Source organism: Poecilia reticulata, chromosome 1 (assembly GCF_904066995.2).
Source record: "Poecilia reticulata chromosome 1, P_reticulata-male-v2, whole genome shotgun sequence".
NCBI lineage: Eukaryota > Metazoa > Chordata > Actinopteri > Cyprinodontiformes > Poeciliidae > Poecilia > Poecilia reticulata.
In genome coordinates, this window is record NC_088830.1 from 13,124,627 (window position 1) to 13,140,022 (window position 15,396).

Below are 15,396 nucleotides of genomic sequence, written 5' to 3' on the forward strand. Positions count from 1 at the left end.
CTGTACGCCAAGAGCGAGCGAGACATCGACTCACTGATCCACACCACCAGGATCTACAGCACTGACATTGGGATGTCATTCGGACTAGAGAAGTGTGGTCGGATGGTTACAAAGAGAGGGAAGGTCGCCCACACAGAAGGGGTCTCACTCCCAGAAGGAACAATAGCAGACATAGAGCACAGCTACAAGTACCTGGGAATACCACAAGCAAATGGCAACCTCAATGAGGTCACAAGGAAAGGAGCCACAGCCAAATACCTCCAACGAATAAGACAAGTCCTGAGAAGCCAGCTCAATGGCAAGAACAAGATCCGTGCAATAAACAGCTATGCCTTACCAGTAATCAGATACCCTGCCGGAATAATTAGCTGGCCAATGGAAGAGATGAAGGCCACGGATGTTAAGACTAGGAAGCTACTAACCATGCATGGAGGATTCCACCCCAAATCCAGCACCCTGAGACTGTACACGAGCCGTAAGGAAGGAGGCAGAGGACTAGTGAGTGTGAGAGCCACTGTCCAGGATGAAACATCCAAGATCCATAAATACATCAAGGACAAAGCCTCAACGGACGATGTGCTCAGCGAATGTCTCAGGCAATGGGGAACAGAAGACAAGGTGCTGGAAGTACCATCATGGGAGGACAAGCCCCTACATGGGATGTACCACCGACAAATAACTGAAGTGGCTGATGTCAGGAAAACCTACCAATGGCTGGAGAAAGCTGGACTCAAGGACAGCACAGAGGCTCTCATCCTGGCCGCCCAGGAACAGGCCCTAAACACCAGAGCAATAGAGGCTCAGATCTACCACACCAGAGAAGACCCAAGGTGTAGGTTGTGCAAGGAGGCCCCTGAGACAGTCCAGCACATAATAGCAGGGTGCAAGATGCTGGCAGGGAAATCGTACATGGAACGACATAACCAAGTGGCAGGCATAGTGTACAGGAACATCTGTGCAGAATATGGACTGGAAGCCCCGAGATCAAAGTGGGGAACACCCCCAAAAGTGGTGGAGAATGACCGAGCTAAGATCCTGTGGGACTTCCAGATCCAGACAGACAAGATGGTAATGGCGAACCAACCGGACATTGTGGTGGTGGATAAAGAACAGAGGAAAGCCGTTGTGGTGGATGTAGCAATACCAAGTGATTACAACATCAGGAAAAAGGAGCATGAGAAATTGGAGAAGTACCAGGGCCTCAGGGAGGAACTGGAAAAGACCTGGAAGGTGAAGACCACAGTGGTGCCTGTGGTAATCGGGGCCCTCGGGGCAGTCACCCCCAAACTGGAGCAGTGGCTACAACAGATCCCAGGAACAACATCAGACATCTCAGTCCAGAAATGTGCAGTTCTAGGCACAGCCAAGATACTGCGCAGAACCCTCAAGCTCCCAGGCCTCTGGTAAAAAGAAGACCCGAGCTCAGAGGATGAAACAGACCACCCGAGGAGGGTGAGAAGGGAATTTTTATATATATATATATATATATACATAAAAATAAAAAAACTATAGAATACAAATTTGAACCCAACAACAATAAAATAATTTAAGTGCCACATTTTCAAGATGAAGGCATCTTCAGAGTGCTTCATACTTCCCACCATTAAATCATTTTTCTGCTTCTGAGCTCTAAACAACGAGTTGATAAAATTCCAGGTTTAAAACCAGCTCCTCCAGTCTTTGACGTTTTGTTTGCATAAACAACAATCATATTTTCTGCAAAAGGTTCAGCTTTACTTCGAATTTAACTTACCGGAAGTGACACCGTGAATGGTGTCACTGCCTGGTTGTTCCCTCACAGTCCGATCACAGCGTCGTTGGAGTCGGGGAGGCCCTGTTATTTTACTTCAGCTTTTTAGTCTTTCGCGATCAAGTGGAGACAAACTCTGATTTGGTTTGGTCGAGTGCCGTTGCAAGTTAGCTTAAACCGGTTAGTTTTAACTTTACGGCTTCAGTTTTGTTAAAGAATGCAGCGCTAATGTTTAAGTTAGCTGGCTTGCTAACGGGAAAGCTAGCAGCCAGTGTTGTTGTTTTGATAATTTACTAGAACAATACAGCCTCCATATCCATGGTTATAGTTTGCATTGCAGTGGGGAATATAATTTGCAGCGTATTAACGATTGAGCTATAGAGAGAAATTAATTTCTTCAAGTTCGACTACCAGCTAACTGGTTAGCCAGTGCTAGCAGCTATCGTCTAGAGTCCGCAGGCTCTCTGGGGAGCCCTCCAGATTGTCCCCCGAACAGCATATAGAATCCGGGGAGCTTGTAAAGCTCTCAGCGAACCAGATCCAATGCGTGGGATGATGGGAACTCAAAGCAGCCCCGTCAAGAGCTACGATTATCTCTTGAAATTTCTTCTCGTGGGGGACAGCGACGTAGGAAAAGGAGAAATCCTGGAGAGTTTGCAGGACGGATCTGTCGAGTCTCCATATGCCTACAGCAGCGGTAAGTATCTCATATTCACTCCGTCAGAGGTGGCAGCTGGGAGAGATCGACATCAACTCAATGTGTGTGGTTTCAGGGATTGATTACAAGACCACCACCATTCTGCTGGACGGTAGACGGGTGAAGTTGGAGCTCTGGTGAGGCCTCAGCATCACTAAATTTTATATTATATTTAAAAAATACACGGGGCTTACATCTGTGCCTTCAACAGGGACACATCTGGCCAGGGGAGATTCTGCACCATCTTCAGGTCTTACTCTCGTGGAGCACAGGTAATCCCGAAAGCAGCTTTAACTTGTTTCTTAAAAGGTTTAAATATTTACCTGAAATATAGATAATACAGCTAAATGCATTAGATACATGCGCTTTTCTCATGCAACATGGTGACTGGCCTCATTTCTGAAATGCTGGCGTGGATTTGGTTTCATGTCTGACGGTTAGTGGCGTCACCGCTAAAGCTGCGCAGTTAAAAGTTTGTTCAAAGTTGCGGGTAAAAATAATTAGGTTTTTCCCAAATTTGAAAGTGACAGGAACCTAGCAGCAGGTAAATGGCATACTTGGAAGCATTCGTTTAAAAGCTGAAGCTTGCCTTTTCACTCAAATGTAGCTTTTGCAGATTATTTATATTTCTCCATCCTGATTCCCGGTGAGATCCTGTGCATGTTGAACCTCTTTATATGATTCTTATTCATTTATTTTTCTGAACAGGGCATCCTGCTTGTATATGACATCACCAACGGCTGGTCATTTGATGGGATCGATCGTTGGATCCGGGAAATTGATGAGGTAATCGCTTTAATCCATTTATATTTGACAGAAAAATAGTATGTGAGAAACATGTACTGATACTGAAAGTACAGTGGCTTGTTGACATCTTCATTCTCATTTAATTTGTCCCACATTACAACCACAGTCAATATAATTTATTGGTATTTTTGTGCTACAGCCATACCAATTAGTAAGTACTTGTGAAGTAAAAGAAGCAATGGTTTAGCTTAAAGCTAAACCATTCATGCTTTAGAACAGCCTAGTCAAAGTTCAGAACCGGCTGAGAATCTGTTGCATCAAATCAGGGGCACTGAAGGTAATTGTGTCAGATTTTTATTTGTGAAAGATTTTGAAAGCAGGGTTTCCCAGAGTGTATTATAAGCCTGGCGGACCACCAGGCTTTACTTGTGGCCCCGCCAGGCTTAGCATTGCTTATTTGTTTAAGTCTTTTTAAAATGTTTTCATTTTTTTAAAGAGTTTATAGTTGGTGTTCAGGTATTAATCTTTCAATAACACATAATTATTGTGATATTTTCAAGTTTCCTGTTAACTTTAAACATTTTTTAACTCAAAAACACAGTGGACTGCTGGAGGAATGGCTGCCTCAGCGCTCAACCCCCAGGATTAGCAAGTTTTCTGGGGGAAACCTTGGAAAGCATGAATCACTTTCCTTCATTTTTACCTTAAACTTTATTTCATGATGATTTGTCACTTAAATAAAAGACAAGAAAATTGATTCCTGTCTTTGGCTGTTGTTTGACACATTTTTGGACAGTATAAGGAATGCGGACACCTTATCAAGAGATTGTATCATCCACACTCTCCTGGCCCGATATTAAACCTCAGCTCAGAAGACAAGTGGAGTGTTTTTTTATTTTTTTTTTACATGTACCTGAAACAGAATAATAAGAGGATTTCCTTTTCCTTCAGCATGCTCCCGGCGTTCCCAGGATCCTTGTAGGGAACCGACTTCACCTGGCTTTCAAGCGCCAAGTGCCGACAGAGCAGGCGAGGGCTTACGCCGAAAAAAACAGCATGACCTTCTTCGAGGTCAGCCCTCTCTGCAACTTCAACGTCATCGAGTCGTTCACAGAGCTGTCGCGTATCGTGTTGATGAGGCACGGCATGGAGAAATTCTGGAGGCCCAACAGAGGTGAGTCAGCTGAGCCGGGTCTCATGTGATGAGCTTCGTCTGCTCCACAGGTAACATGTTAAACATCCAATCACAGAGTGTTGCCTTTTATCTTCCTAAAGCTCAACTGAGACAGAATAAATAACTTTAAAAAAAAATGTCTTTCCAGTTTATTCTTCCAATTGTCTAAAAGCTGAGTCCTCCTTTCCTTATACTCTCCACTCAGTTTTTGTATTTTTTCTTTCTACTTTTTTTCTCCATTGTTTTCTCTTTTTTTCCTCCCAGTTTTCTATTGCTCTTTCTTTTTATATAAAAAGAAAGAAAAGGTAGAAAATATAAAAACAGAAAAAAATAAGAAATAACTTGTATTCTTTTATTTTGTTTTTTTCTCTTTCTTTGACCTCCATTTAAGAGAAAAAAGAGAGAAACTTTTTTTTGTTTTGTTTTTTTCCCTTTCTTCACCAACACATAAATTTTTAATAGTTTTTACTTTCCCCTTCCCCCCCCTCAGTCTTCAGCCTTCAGGACTTGTGCTGCCGATCGATCGTCTCCTGCACGCCGGTCCACCTCATCGACAAGCTGCCGCTTCCTGTCGCCATCAAATCCCACCTCAAGTCCTTCTCCATGGCCAACGGCATGAACGCCGTCATGATGCACGGACGCTCGTACTCGGTCGCCAACAGCACGGCGTCTGGCGGCGGCGGAAGCAAAGCCAACAGCCTGAAACGCTCAAAGTCCTTCAAAACTCCTCAGAGTCCTCCGATGAACTCGTCGTCCTCCTCCTCATCGTCGTCCTCCTCTAAAGGCAACTGTAAGATCTCATAGTGACGGAGTGCAGGAGATATTTGCCCCATCATCACCCCTCATCAGGGCAGATATTAAAGCTGTTGCTCCAAGACGTCACAAGGCTGAAGACCATGTAGAGCTCCCAGCTGCCAGAAATGAAAACGGATATGAACTTATTTGATGTTCAGGAATCAAGCTGGACTGACGGACTGGTTTCTGTTCACCTTGCTCTCGCCGGCGCCATCTTGTGGATGCTCGATTACCTGTTCTCTATCAAGGCAGGGAGGATTTCCTGGGGGATCAACTAATGTGAATCAAGGATTATCTCTCACTAATTAACACTACAGATGATTCTCTTCTGTAAGGAAAAACGAGATTGTTTAATGGTATTTAAAGCTGGACTTGAAGTTATGTATGTGTATATATATATATACACACGTGTATATGTGAAGCAGTGATTTTCATGTGGAGGAGCTTCTCATGTTTGTTTTCGTCTCGAGTATTTTGTGTTTTATGGCCTTTTTGTACAGGGGAAAAAAAATTGTGTTGCTTTGCTATTTATTCAGAACATTTTGTTTGATACATTTTAAGATATGCTAATGAAGTGGAATTAAGGAGGAACAGATTTTAAACAAAAGCTCTTCGTTTTCCAAAACTGTTGATTCGGGTCCATTCATCACTGCACTGTGTCTGGGCTTTTTAAACCTACATTGGATCCGCTTTGTTGTGTAACTGTTTTAACTATCGACAGCATGGTTAGTTTTGCTCGGCTCTTATTAAAAACAGAACTTGTACAAATGAGCGCACTGATCGTTGTGTTTTCACTTTCAGATTCGTTCATGTTGACATTGGCTGCAGGAGAATTTTGTTTGCTTTAGGATATTGTGAGTAATTTTCAGTATAAAAATATCTGACAGCTTGTTTGCTGTAGCCATGTGATGGGGGAGCCAATTGGAAATGCTGTAAAAACAAATTATTTTAAAGCATTTTTTTTGTCTAGTTTCTAGTTCAAACGTCTATGAAATAATCTGCCAGTAGAACTAATATTAAGAGAGTTCAGCCTTAAAGTAAGCTCCTATATTTCCAATATTTTGAGCTACACTTACTGCACTAGAAACTAGACCAAAAATACTTTTAAGATTTTGTTTTTGCAGTGCATTCACTTAAAGTTTTTTTTCTTTTTACTTAATTTTTTTTACAGTGGTTGGTCTTTTATAGAGAATATATTTTTATTATATCAAACAGGGAGCATAATATGGAGGAGTAATTGGATAATTTAGATTATTTATGGGCATTGACAATCTCGAGTTCTTATAGTAGATGAACTTTGTTGATCTACTGACACTAAAATATTAAATAAAAGTATCATTATTTCATTGCTGTTATTTCAGCCTGCTTGCTTCTGCCTAACAGAGTTTGCCAACTGTAGTTTTAAAACACCATTTCTAACAAACAGTGTCTCTTTAGATTCTCCCTGCTTCTCCGTTTTTATGCCGGGGTTTGGGATCTGAAACATTTGTCTTTGTAAATGCGGGATAATTGTGGTGTGTGTCGTTCAGCCAGCTGACCAGCAGTTGTGGAGGTGCAGCTCTGCAAATCGTCAGTCCAGTTCAGTACTTTCTCTGCAATTTAATGATTTGAAACCTCGATTTAATCAGAGACCAGCCCATGCCGACTGCATAGATTAAACGGTTCACATGCAGTTTGTCACGTCTTGAAGCGAAACGTTCTACGGGCAGAATGAACATTGAAACATTTTTCTCTGTACTGCAAGAACAACTAAATGGCATTTCAGAATGTATTTTGCTTTCCAAGAGGTAAAATTTAAATAAAAGTCAACATGCAAAATGTTTGAAATGACCATCAGACACATTATAAGCTACGTATAAAAACTGAATGTTTATGTTCTTTATGAGTCAACTAAGTGGCAGATTCTCGTGATTATGTAAATGAATGTATTTTTTATCTCAGCTTCCTGAGTGTGTTGTAATAGAGCATGTCCCCGTGGTTCCTCTTTAGAACAATAGCCTACAAAAACAAAGTCGTACCAAGTATTTTTGGTGTAGTTTCTAGTGCATTTATCTTAGTACACTTGAAGTAAGAGTAAACTAACTTACAAGCAACTTTTCAGCAAGATATAGGTGATTTAAATTATTGTTTTAAGTCAATCATTCCGTATTAAATAGTTCAATTGGCACTAATAAAATGGGAAAAATGTCTTGTTAGAGGGGAAATAATCTGCTAGTGAAAGTAGTAATTATTTTTAAGTGAGCGATAATTAAATTAACTTAAAACAAGCTCCTATATCTTGCTGAAATAGTACTTGTAAGTTAGTTTTTGCTCAAGATATTTTCACTAGATACTACTCCAAAAATACTTGGTAAGACTTAATTTCCACACTGCAAAAACCCTCATGTGAACATTCAACAAAGAATAAGAGAGTGGTGCGTCTCAAAGTTTGCCACGATTTGATTTGTTGTGCTCAAAATCACAAGGAAATATAGATTTTACTTCCAAGTATGTATTATATGCTTTTACTCAGACATTTATCGGGGCCGCTGTGGGAGTCGTGGGAGTAATTTCCCTCTCCTCTCCTTTTGTCCAGTCCAGGGACTGGCTGGTGTTGAAGTGCATTAAAAACCTGTGGGTGAGGGGGAGCTGAATTGATTAGCTGCTCCCTCGGTATTGGCCAGTTCGGGATAACCGGGGGGCTCCATCGCCCCGGAGCGTGAATGCGGGGCGGTCAGAAGTCACCGAAAGGTTGCAGGGTCACTGCCAATGAAAAGATGAGCAGGAAGGAGCGGCTTGTGTAGGGGGAGTGTAGCTAGTTCTGCAGCCCGGCTCGGCAACAAAAGATGAGTCACACCCTGCTGAAAATGGGGCTCTTTACGCCTTCCCACCTGGCCGAGGCATCTCTGAGCCAAGCGCCAATGAGGCTCGGTGGTAAACTGACCCATGTCTAGACAAGAAGAGAGGCCGCAAACAACGCTGCTGTGTTGGACGTGATGCGACACGCCCTCTGCTTGGCCTTTCAAGCTCCTTGCCTCGAGGGCCTCTTAGCATGTCTGTATATCTATACGTGTGTGACGTATACGTGTCCGTAGATATAGAGATATTTATCTATATATAAAAGCACATTTCCAATCAAAATACGCATCTTTTCCTTCTATTTAGCAGCACTGTGCAGCGTGGCTCCACTTGTCTTTGATGTTTTTTACAATGTTTGTCCAGTTGCGTTGCTCACCGTGTTGCTTCATAGAAGTTTCCGACTCAGGACGGCCGTGGGGGCGGTCAGAGAAGGGTGGGGGGGCCTTTCCACCTCCATTCACACGCTGAAAGGCTGCAGCCGTCTCTCTCTCTCTCTCTCTCCCCATCTTTCATTGTGGATAGCTGGTTGCGTCCTTCGTTCGTTTCCGAAGGTGAATTTTGCTCTTTGTTGCTCCAGACCTTTATTATTTAGGGGTGGGGGGAGGATATTTTAAAGTAGACAATTAGCATGCGCTCGTGCGAATGCTCATTAAACATCACGGGCTGTAAAACTGGAACTTGGTCGGTTTTTCTCAAGAAAGCACACAGACATATTTAACAATCTATTATTGGAGAACCGAAGGAGGGATGGAACTACTCGTTCAAAGAAGCAAAAATGTCTGAGATCCTTCTTCAACTTTTTCAAGTCAGGCATTCTAAGGACAAAAGGTGGCAAAGCAAACCGCCCTTCAGATGGACACGCGTGTTTTTGCTGGTGTTCTTGATTTGCGATTTTCTCGACTTTTCCTTAACTGCCAGCGTGACAGGAGCCACGGCTGAGCACGAAGGGTTTTGTCCCAACAAGCTCAACAACAATCTTTGGGTTGATGCACAGAGCACCTGCGAGAGGGAATGCAGCTTGGATGAGGTGAGACCCTAAAAACAGAGGTTAAACAGAGTGGAGAGGACGTGGGGTGATTCAGATGAACGAATGAACTTTTAGTTTTCTGTACTGCAAAACCCCCCGAGGGTGACTGGAAGACGTGTAGTTGGTGTGATTGACATTTTTTTCCTCCTCCAAAACTCAGGTGAAGTGATGTGGTTATTCCACTGGATAATGTGGGACATTCAAACCTTAAAGCACCTCTTGCAGGTGTTCAGAGCCGGCTGAGGTATAAGCAAACTTTGCGACTGCTTTAGACTAAATCCCAAAGTGTGTTGTTGATGGTCTAAATCATTGGCTCAATTATTCCAACAGTAGTCACTGTGAGTAATAATAAGATGACAAGTTATTCTGAGAAGTACTGTCAATATGTATATGTATATTAGAATTTTTTTAAAATAAATCCAAAATGTGTTTATTTGAACTGTAATCCATGAAAACAGAGGCACTTTTATCTTTGACCTCAGGAAATATGTACTTGAGTGTAGCGGGAGGATATTGGGAAATTGACAAGGCTTGCAACACTATTTGAACTTTAGCATCTTGGACACCATCATCAGTGTCAGACTTGGGCATCCAGGGGTCAGATCATACACAAACACTTAAATAAAAAGATTTTAAATGTAATTTCTTCTTTAGTTACAGTTTTTTAGAAGTGCAGTGTGGTTTGCCACAGATGTACTGGTTATATGCAACCCCCCCACCCAAAAAAAAAAAAAAACAAGTCTATTTACAGCTAAGAGATATGTGGTTTTACCTGTTGTTCTTTTTAGTTACTGTGCAATTACTTTCTTTAAAAAATGTCAAACTTCTCTTGAACACTGAATGCATTTTTCCTTTCAAATGGCATAAGTGACGATCTGAATTTTCTGCTTCCTCAGGACTGCGCTGAACACGAGAAATGTTGCACCAATGTCTGCGGCCTCAACAGTTGTGTTTCTGCACGTTTCTCCGACGGCACGCCTGCTCAGCCAGATGGTAAGGAAGGAGGAGGCAACGGAGACGCTGCCCCTGCCTCCACGGTTACCTGTGAGGGCTTCATCTGCAGCCAGCAGGGGGCAACCTGTGACATTTGGGATGGACAACCTATCTGCAAATGCCAGGACCGCTGTGAGAAAGAACCCTATTTCACCTGTGCGTCAGACGGCCTCACCTACTTCAACCGCTGTTACATGGATGCAGAAGCCTGTATCCGGGGAGTGACTTTGACTGTGATTCCTTGCCGCTTCTACCTCGCTGGTCCTCACACCAGTCCGTTGCCTCTTGATACTACAGCTTCTCCAACCCCAACATCCTCCCAGGAGGACCCCATGCCCCCCACACTGTATTCAAACCCTCACCACCAGTCAATCTACGTTGGGGGCACCGTTAGCTTCCACTGTGACGTGATTGGAGTCCCCAGACCAGACGTGACCTGGGAAAAGCAGAGTGAAAGACGTGAGCGACTAGTCATGAGGCCGGACCAGATGTATGGCAATGTAGTCATCACAAACATTGGTCAGCTAGTTGTTTACAATGCCCAGGTCTGGGATACAGGCATATACACATGCATTGCAAGAAACTCCGTAGGAGTTCTCCAAGCGGATTACCCGTTGTCTGTTATTCGCCGAGCTGATGATGACTTTTCCGAAGATCCCGAGTTGCTTATGGGACGGCCGTTTTCTCCAGCCGATTGCCTTGCTGAAGTCGACACTAGAGTGTGCAGTGGGGAGCGTCACGTGGACTGGTATTATGACAGCAAGCTGGGCTCCTGCGTGACCTTCAGCAGTGGTGGGTGCGATGACAGTCGCAACCGTTTTGAGACGTACGAGGAGTGCAAAGCGTCCTGTCAGAGAGAGGGGATGGGAATCTGCTCCCTGCCGGCGGTTCAGGGTCCCTGCAAAAACTGGGAGGCACGTTGGGCCTGGAATTCCTTAATGAAACAATGCCAGCCCTTTGCCTACGGAGGATGCCAGGGAAACGCAAATAGCTTTGCCACCAAAAAGGAGTGCGAGGCAAACTGCCCACAGCCCAAACGGAAACCGTGCAGAACTTGTCGGATGAGGGGGAAAATGATGCCCACCCTGTGCCGCAGCGACTTCGCCATCGTCGGCCGGCTGACGGAGCTCATCGAGGACCTCGACTCCGGTTTGGCTCACTTTAGTCTGGACGAAGTCCTAAGGGACGAAAAGATGGGCTTGACTTTCTTCAACACCAAAAACCTAGAGGTGACCATAGTCAAGATTGACTGGAGCTGTCCCTGTCCCAACATTACCATGGAGGAGAACCCCTTACTGGTGATGGGAATGGTGCAGGACGGCATGGCCATCATCCAGCCGGACAGCTACGTCAAAGCCATACCAGAACGCAGGCTCCGCAGGCTTCGTGATGCCATCAATAAAAACACATGTGAAACACTGTGAAGCTTGCTGGGACACAATGGTACGTTTAATTATTTTCACAAATAAGTGACTACAGCCATTTTATTTAAGTAAGGAAGATCAGTTGTTTACATTCAGTCCAACAGAGGTTTTTATGACATTTAAGATATTGTGAGAATTTATACAGAACTAAAATGCTATTTTATGACTCATGTTGTAATTTCTAATGGCAAATGAAAAAAAATAATCAGCTAAAATAGCTGCCAACCAAATTAATCATGATGAGTTAAATCCATTAAGTAATATTTAAAATAGATCACTGTTGTATAAGACTGTACTTTATTTTATGTGTGCTCTTAAAAACTTTTTGTGTGTATTGCCCCTCTAGTCATGTACTGTATATTCTAGGTCATCTACCTCTAAGAAGCACTTATGCTTAGTTACTAACATTTGTCTTTCCTAGGATGATAAAAATAAACTTTCATGTCAGTGTTTACCTGTACAATACTTAACAGTTTGACACAGAGAGAAAAACAATTAAGATTGAAATAATGTGTGCCAAGTTATACAATGATTCAAGTGGAAATTAAGGCGTTTGGACCATCCTTCGCCTCAGAGATGGATCACACCAAACTCTCTTTCCTGAAGAGAAGGCATTTGTTGTTTGCTGGCATCTCCACCTAGACAAATTTAAAGCATTTTAAAAACTATACTTTTTGAGATAGCTTTTAGAAAGAAAAAAAATTGTGCCAGATTCCCTTATGAAGTAGATACTTACAATTTTCTCCAGGAATAAACCATTTTTCTGTGCCACAGAATTGAGAAATGAGATGTCCTTTAGTCCCCATTCTGGATTCCTGCAAGATTAAACACTTTATATACATAGTAAAATGTTTATACATAAAAAATAGAAGTAAATACAAAGTTATTGTTTTGGTTTGTTTAATAGCCTTGAATTTTTCAGCCATATAGTTCTCCTTTAGTTTAAAGTCCTTTAAATCTGATGCCAGATGTAGTCCTGGAGTGACTGTACTGCCGGTCAGCTGGCTGAAAGAAGGCTGCTACAAAATTTAATGCTAAAAAATTTTACAGTTTGCGTGAATATTAATGGAGTCTCACACATCACTCTCATTAAGGAGGCTCTGTTTTGCCAAACTACAAGCAGAACGTTTACTAAGCAGCCAACTGCAAGTTCGCAACCAGTGCAGAGAGTGAGACTAAGTACTGAGCTTTGGTACAAAGAAAAATTGCAGAGACGTAATATTCTGATCACTAATGGCTTGAAAAGTATTCATTTAGCAGGTGCTTCTGTTACAAAAACATGTTCTACGAGGATCTATAAGCGGACTTTGTGGAGTATGAAGTCCTACAATAGGTTTGAAGGATGCGTGTTGCTTTTGATGCACTTCCATTCTGAATAGTTTATGTGCATTGAGATCAGTGGTATACAATTCAATGTTACTTTCTATCATCTCATGATTTTTTTAATTAACCAAATGGGAATAAAAATTTTAATGCCCCATGGGTGAGATCATTTTTAACCAAATTAATTATAAAGTGGATCAAGAGTCATCAGTTCAAGAATCCCCCATGGTGAGAAAAAAAATTTCCAGAGTTTTGCATGAAATCAAGTAGGGTCTCTGCTGTGGTATCTGAATTGAAGCTTCAGTGATTGATGATGATGATGAGCAAACAAAACCAGTGCATTTTTGTTGGTGCATTTATTTAAATAAACAACAGATCATCTTACCTTTGCCTCAGGCTGTAGTCAAAGTCCACGTTGCTTTGAGGGGTGATCTGGCCATTCACTGCATACGGCTGAGAGCATTAATCGTTAGCATTTGTGAGTGGATCGGATAATGGAATGAAATGTTTTTCGCTTACCCCGTATGTCAACAGAAGACCCTGTGGCTTCAGCAGCGCTCCAGCCCCTCTGAATAATCCCTAGAAGAGAACAGTGAGGTCTTTTAGGGCACCAGAACCACATCACATAAAACGGAGGCTGGAAAGTGGAAAACTACTCAAACCTTTTTGTTAGGAACTGCCTACAGTTATCAACTGCGGAGCTACGCATCTGAAGAGCTGTTATGTAAATACACTCAGGGGAAGCTTTATGCGTACTGTGCGTGCATTCAGTATTTAACCAAACCAGGTCAGTTTATTAAAAGATGAGTGCTACCATATAAATAAAAAGCTTTCTAAGCTGCAAAACACTCAATTCAAGACGCTCTAAAACAACCTCACCAGTTCTGACTGCTGGAAGATAATCTACAGAGGTTCATGTGAAACCACTGAGTCATAACAAAAATTCTGCATAAAAGAAAAGGCTTAGAGCATTAGAAGCCCGTGTTTCACTAATTAATTGCAGTAATTTTCTTAAATCTACTCACATTGTACTGTAGGGTAATGTGTTTCTAATTGGTCCACAACCACAATGCCCAGAAACAATGTGAAAATCTTCAAATCAAAGTATAGAATTAAAATAAATCGCATCATGAGGTTTGAGTAATTTTGTAATTATCTCAATAATTCATAAAAAACCCCAAAAAAACTACAAACAGGAATTGATAGGTAATGGTAGTATGAAATAGCTTGGAAGCAAAAAGGGTTGCTTGGATGCAACTTTATGTTATTATTATTGTTATTATATTTCAGCTGCCACACATGGAAACTGTACTTGCTGTCAATTAAACCTCTCCACCTGAAAACGAGGTGACCACACCTAAGGATTCTGGTACTACACTGCCCTCTTGTGTGCAAATAATCTAATTACAAAATAAAAATCAATAACAGCCTAATGAGCCTAAAAACCCATATCAGGGTTTTTAGGCTGATACAGGTTTCTGACACTTTTAAGTTCAGTTCATGTCTCGTTTGTTTTTTTAAACTAACTAAAAAAAGAAATATTTCCACAAAAGGCACTAAGTATGAGAGGAAAAAAATAATAATCCAAAATGAGATCGCAATACAAAGGACTGTAATAATAATAATAAAAAAATGCATTTCAATGGTTTTCAATGGGAACGTTTTTGTTCTTAGAAACAAATGGGTGTATTTTTTTTATGTAATTTTGCCTTTCAGGCTAACTTGAACCAGCTGAGATTACAATTCTATTTAAAAATATATCCTTTGCTACATTTAAGCTACATTTATTCAACACAGCCAACATACTTTGAGGAATGGTATGTCTAAAGAATGCTTCAGGATTAAATATTAAGAACCGGTTTTTTATTTTTATTTTTTTAAATAATGAAGCTAAAATAATTTGCCAGGCTAACCTCTGTGCAGGACAAGGCAGAAATATGGATCATGTTGATGTTGAGCACCAGGTCAAGGCTTTCAGGCTGAATCCCTCCCCAGCACTGATGAGGCTGAGAAGCATCCAGGTGGATGACAGGCTTTACATTGTGCAGCTGGTAGTGAGACCTGTAGGCTTCTATACTGAAAGCAGAATACAAAACATTTACTGTGAAGCATAAAACACATTACCTCGACTGAAAATGATATTACAGAAGCCCTGAAAGGTTATTTTAGACAGCTAACTTAACACCTGTGCTTACCTGGCAAGAGACTGGCGGTCATACTCAGACGGCTGCCAGGTGATATTTCTCAAAGTCTGCGCAAAGTGAACGACATGCTGCCCGGTGCCAGAGGATATCTCCAGAGCCTGCAGGGGTCTCTCAGTGTTAACGCTGTCCCGGAGAACCGACAGAATAGGCTCCTTGTTCCTCTCTGCCGCGGCGGCGTTCAGCATCGTGCCAAAGACAGGATTCAGGCGCCGAGTTATCCGGTAGAGTTTATGTAACCACTCCAGCTGGCCAAGTAAAGATGTACCCCACTCAATACACCCACGAATGTGCAGGTTTCGCACTTCAACTGTCAACTTCCGCATTAGCATCACGTGCCTGAGCTACAATCCAATTAGAGTACAGGGGCGGGGACAAGGACTTCAAAATAAAACACATCGGCTTTCATCTATTCTTTTTAACGTCT

At 42.0% G+C, this 15,396-nt stretch overlaps 3 protein-coding genes across 3 annotated transcripts; 2 read left to right on the plus strand and 1 right to left on the minus strand.

Annotated features, from left to right (window-relative positions):
- Positions 1 to 1,760: 1,760 nt before the first annotated feature.
- Positions 1,761 to 5,935, plus strand: LOC103465010 (ras-related protein Rab-40C-like). The gene is made up of 6 exons (XM_008409505.3): positions 1,761 to 2,447; positions 2,524 to 2,584; positions 2,659 to 2,719; positions 3,156 to 3,233; positions 4,146 to 4,368; positions 4,859 to 5,935. The coding sequence occupies exons 1-6, from the start codon at positions 2,294 to 2,296 to the stop codon at positions 5,170 to 5,172; spliced, it is 891 nt and encodes a 296-aa protein (XP_008407727.1). The 5' UTR covers positions 1,761 to 2,293; the 3' UTR covers positions 5,173 to 5,935.
- Positions 5,936 to 8,431: 2,496 nt separating this feature from the next.
- Positions 8,432 to 11,445, plus strand: wfikkn1 (WAP, follistatin/kazal, immunoglobulin, kunitz and netrin domain containing 1). The gene is made up of 2 exons (XM_008409480.2): positions 8,432 to 9,028; positions 9,925 to 11,445. The coding sequence occupies exons 1-2, from the start codon at positions 8,777 to 8,779 to the stop codon at positions 11,443 to 11,445; spliced, it is 1,773 nt and encodes a 590-aa protein (XP_008407702.1). The 5' UTR covers positions 8,432 to 8,776.
- Positions 11,443 to 15,311, minus strand: mettl26 (methyltransferase like 26). The gene is made up of 6 exons (XM_008409490.3): positions 14,964 to 15,311; positions 14,682 to 14,844; positions 13,288 to 13,347; positions 13,154 to 13,221; positions 12,182 to 12,260; positions 11,443 to 12,083 (listed from the first exon to the last, which is right to left on the minus strand). Exons 1-6 carry the CDS (start codon positions 15,299 to 15,301, stop codon positions 12,027 to 12,029), a joined length of 765 nt encoding a protein of 254 aa, XP_008407712.1. The 5' UTR covers positions 15,302 to 15,311; the 3' UTR covers positions 11,443 to 12,026.
- Between the last annotated feature and the right edge of the window lie 85 nt (positions 15,312 to 15,396).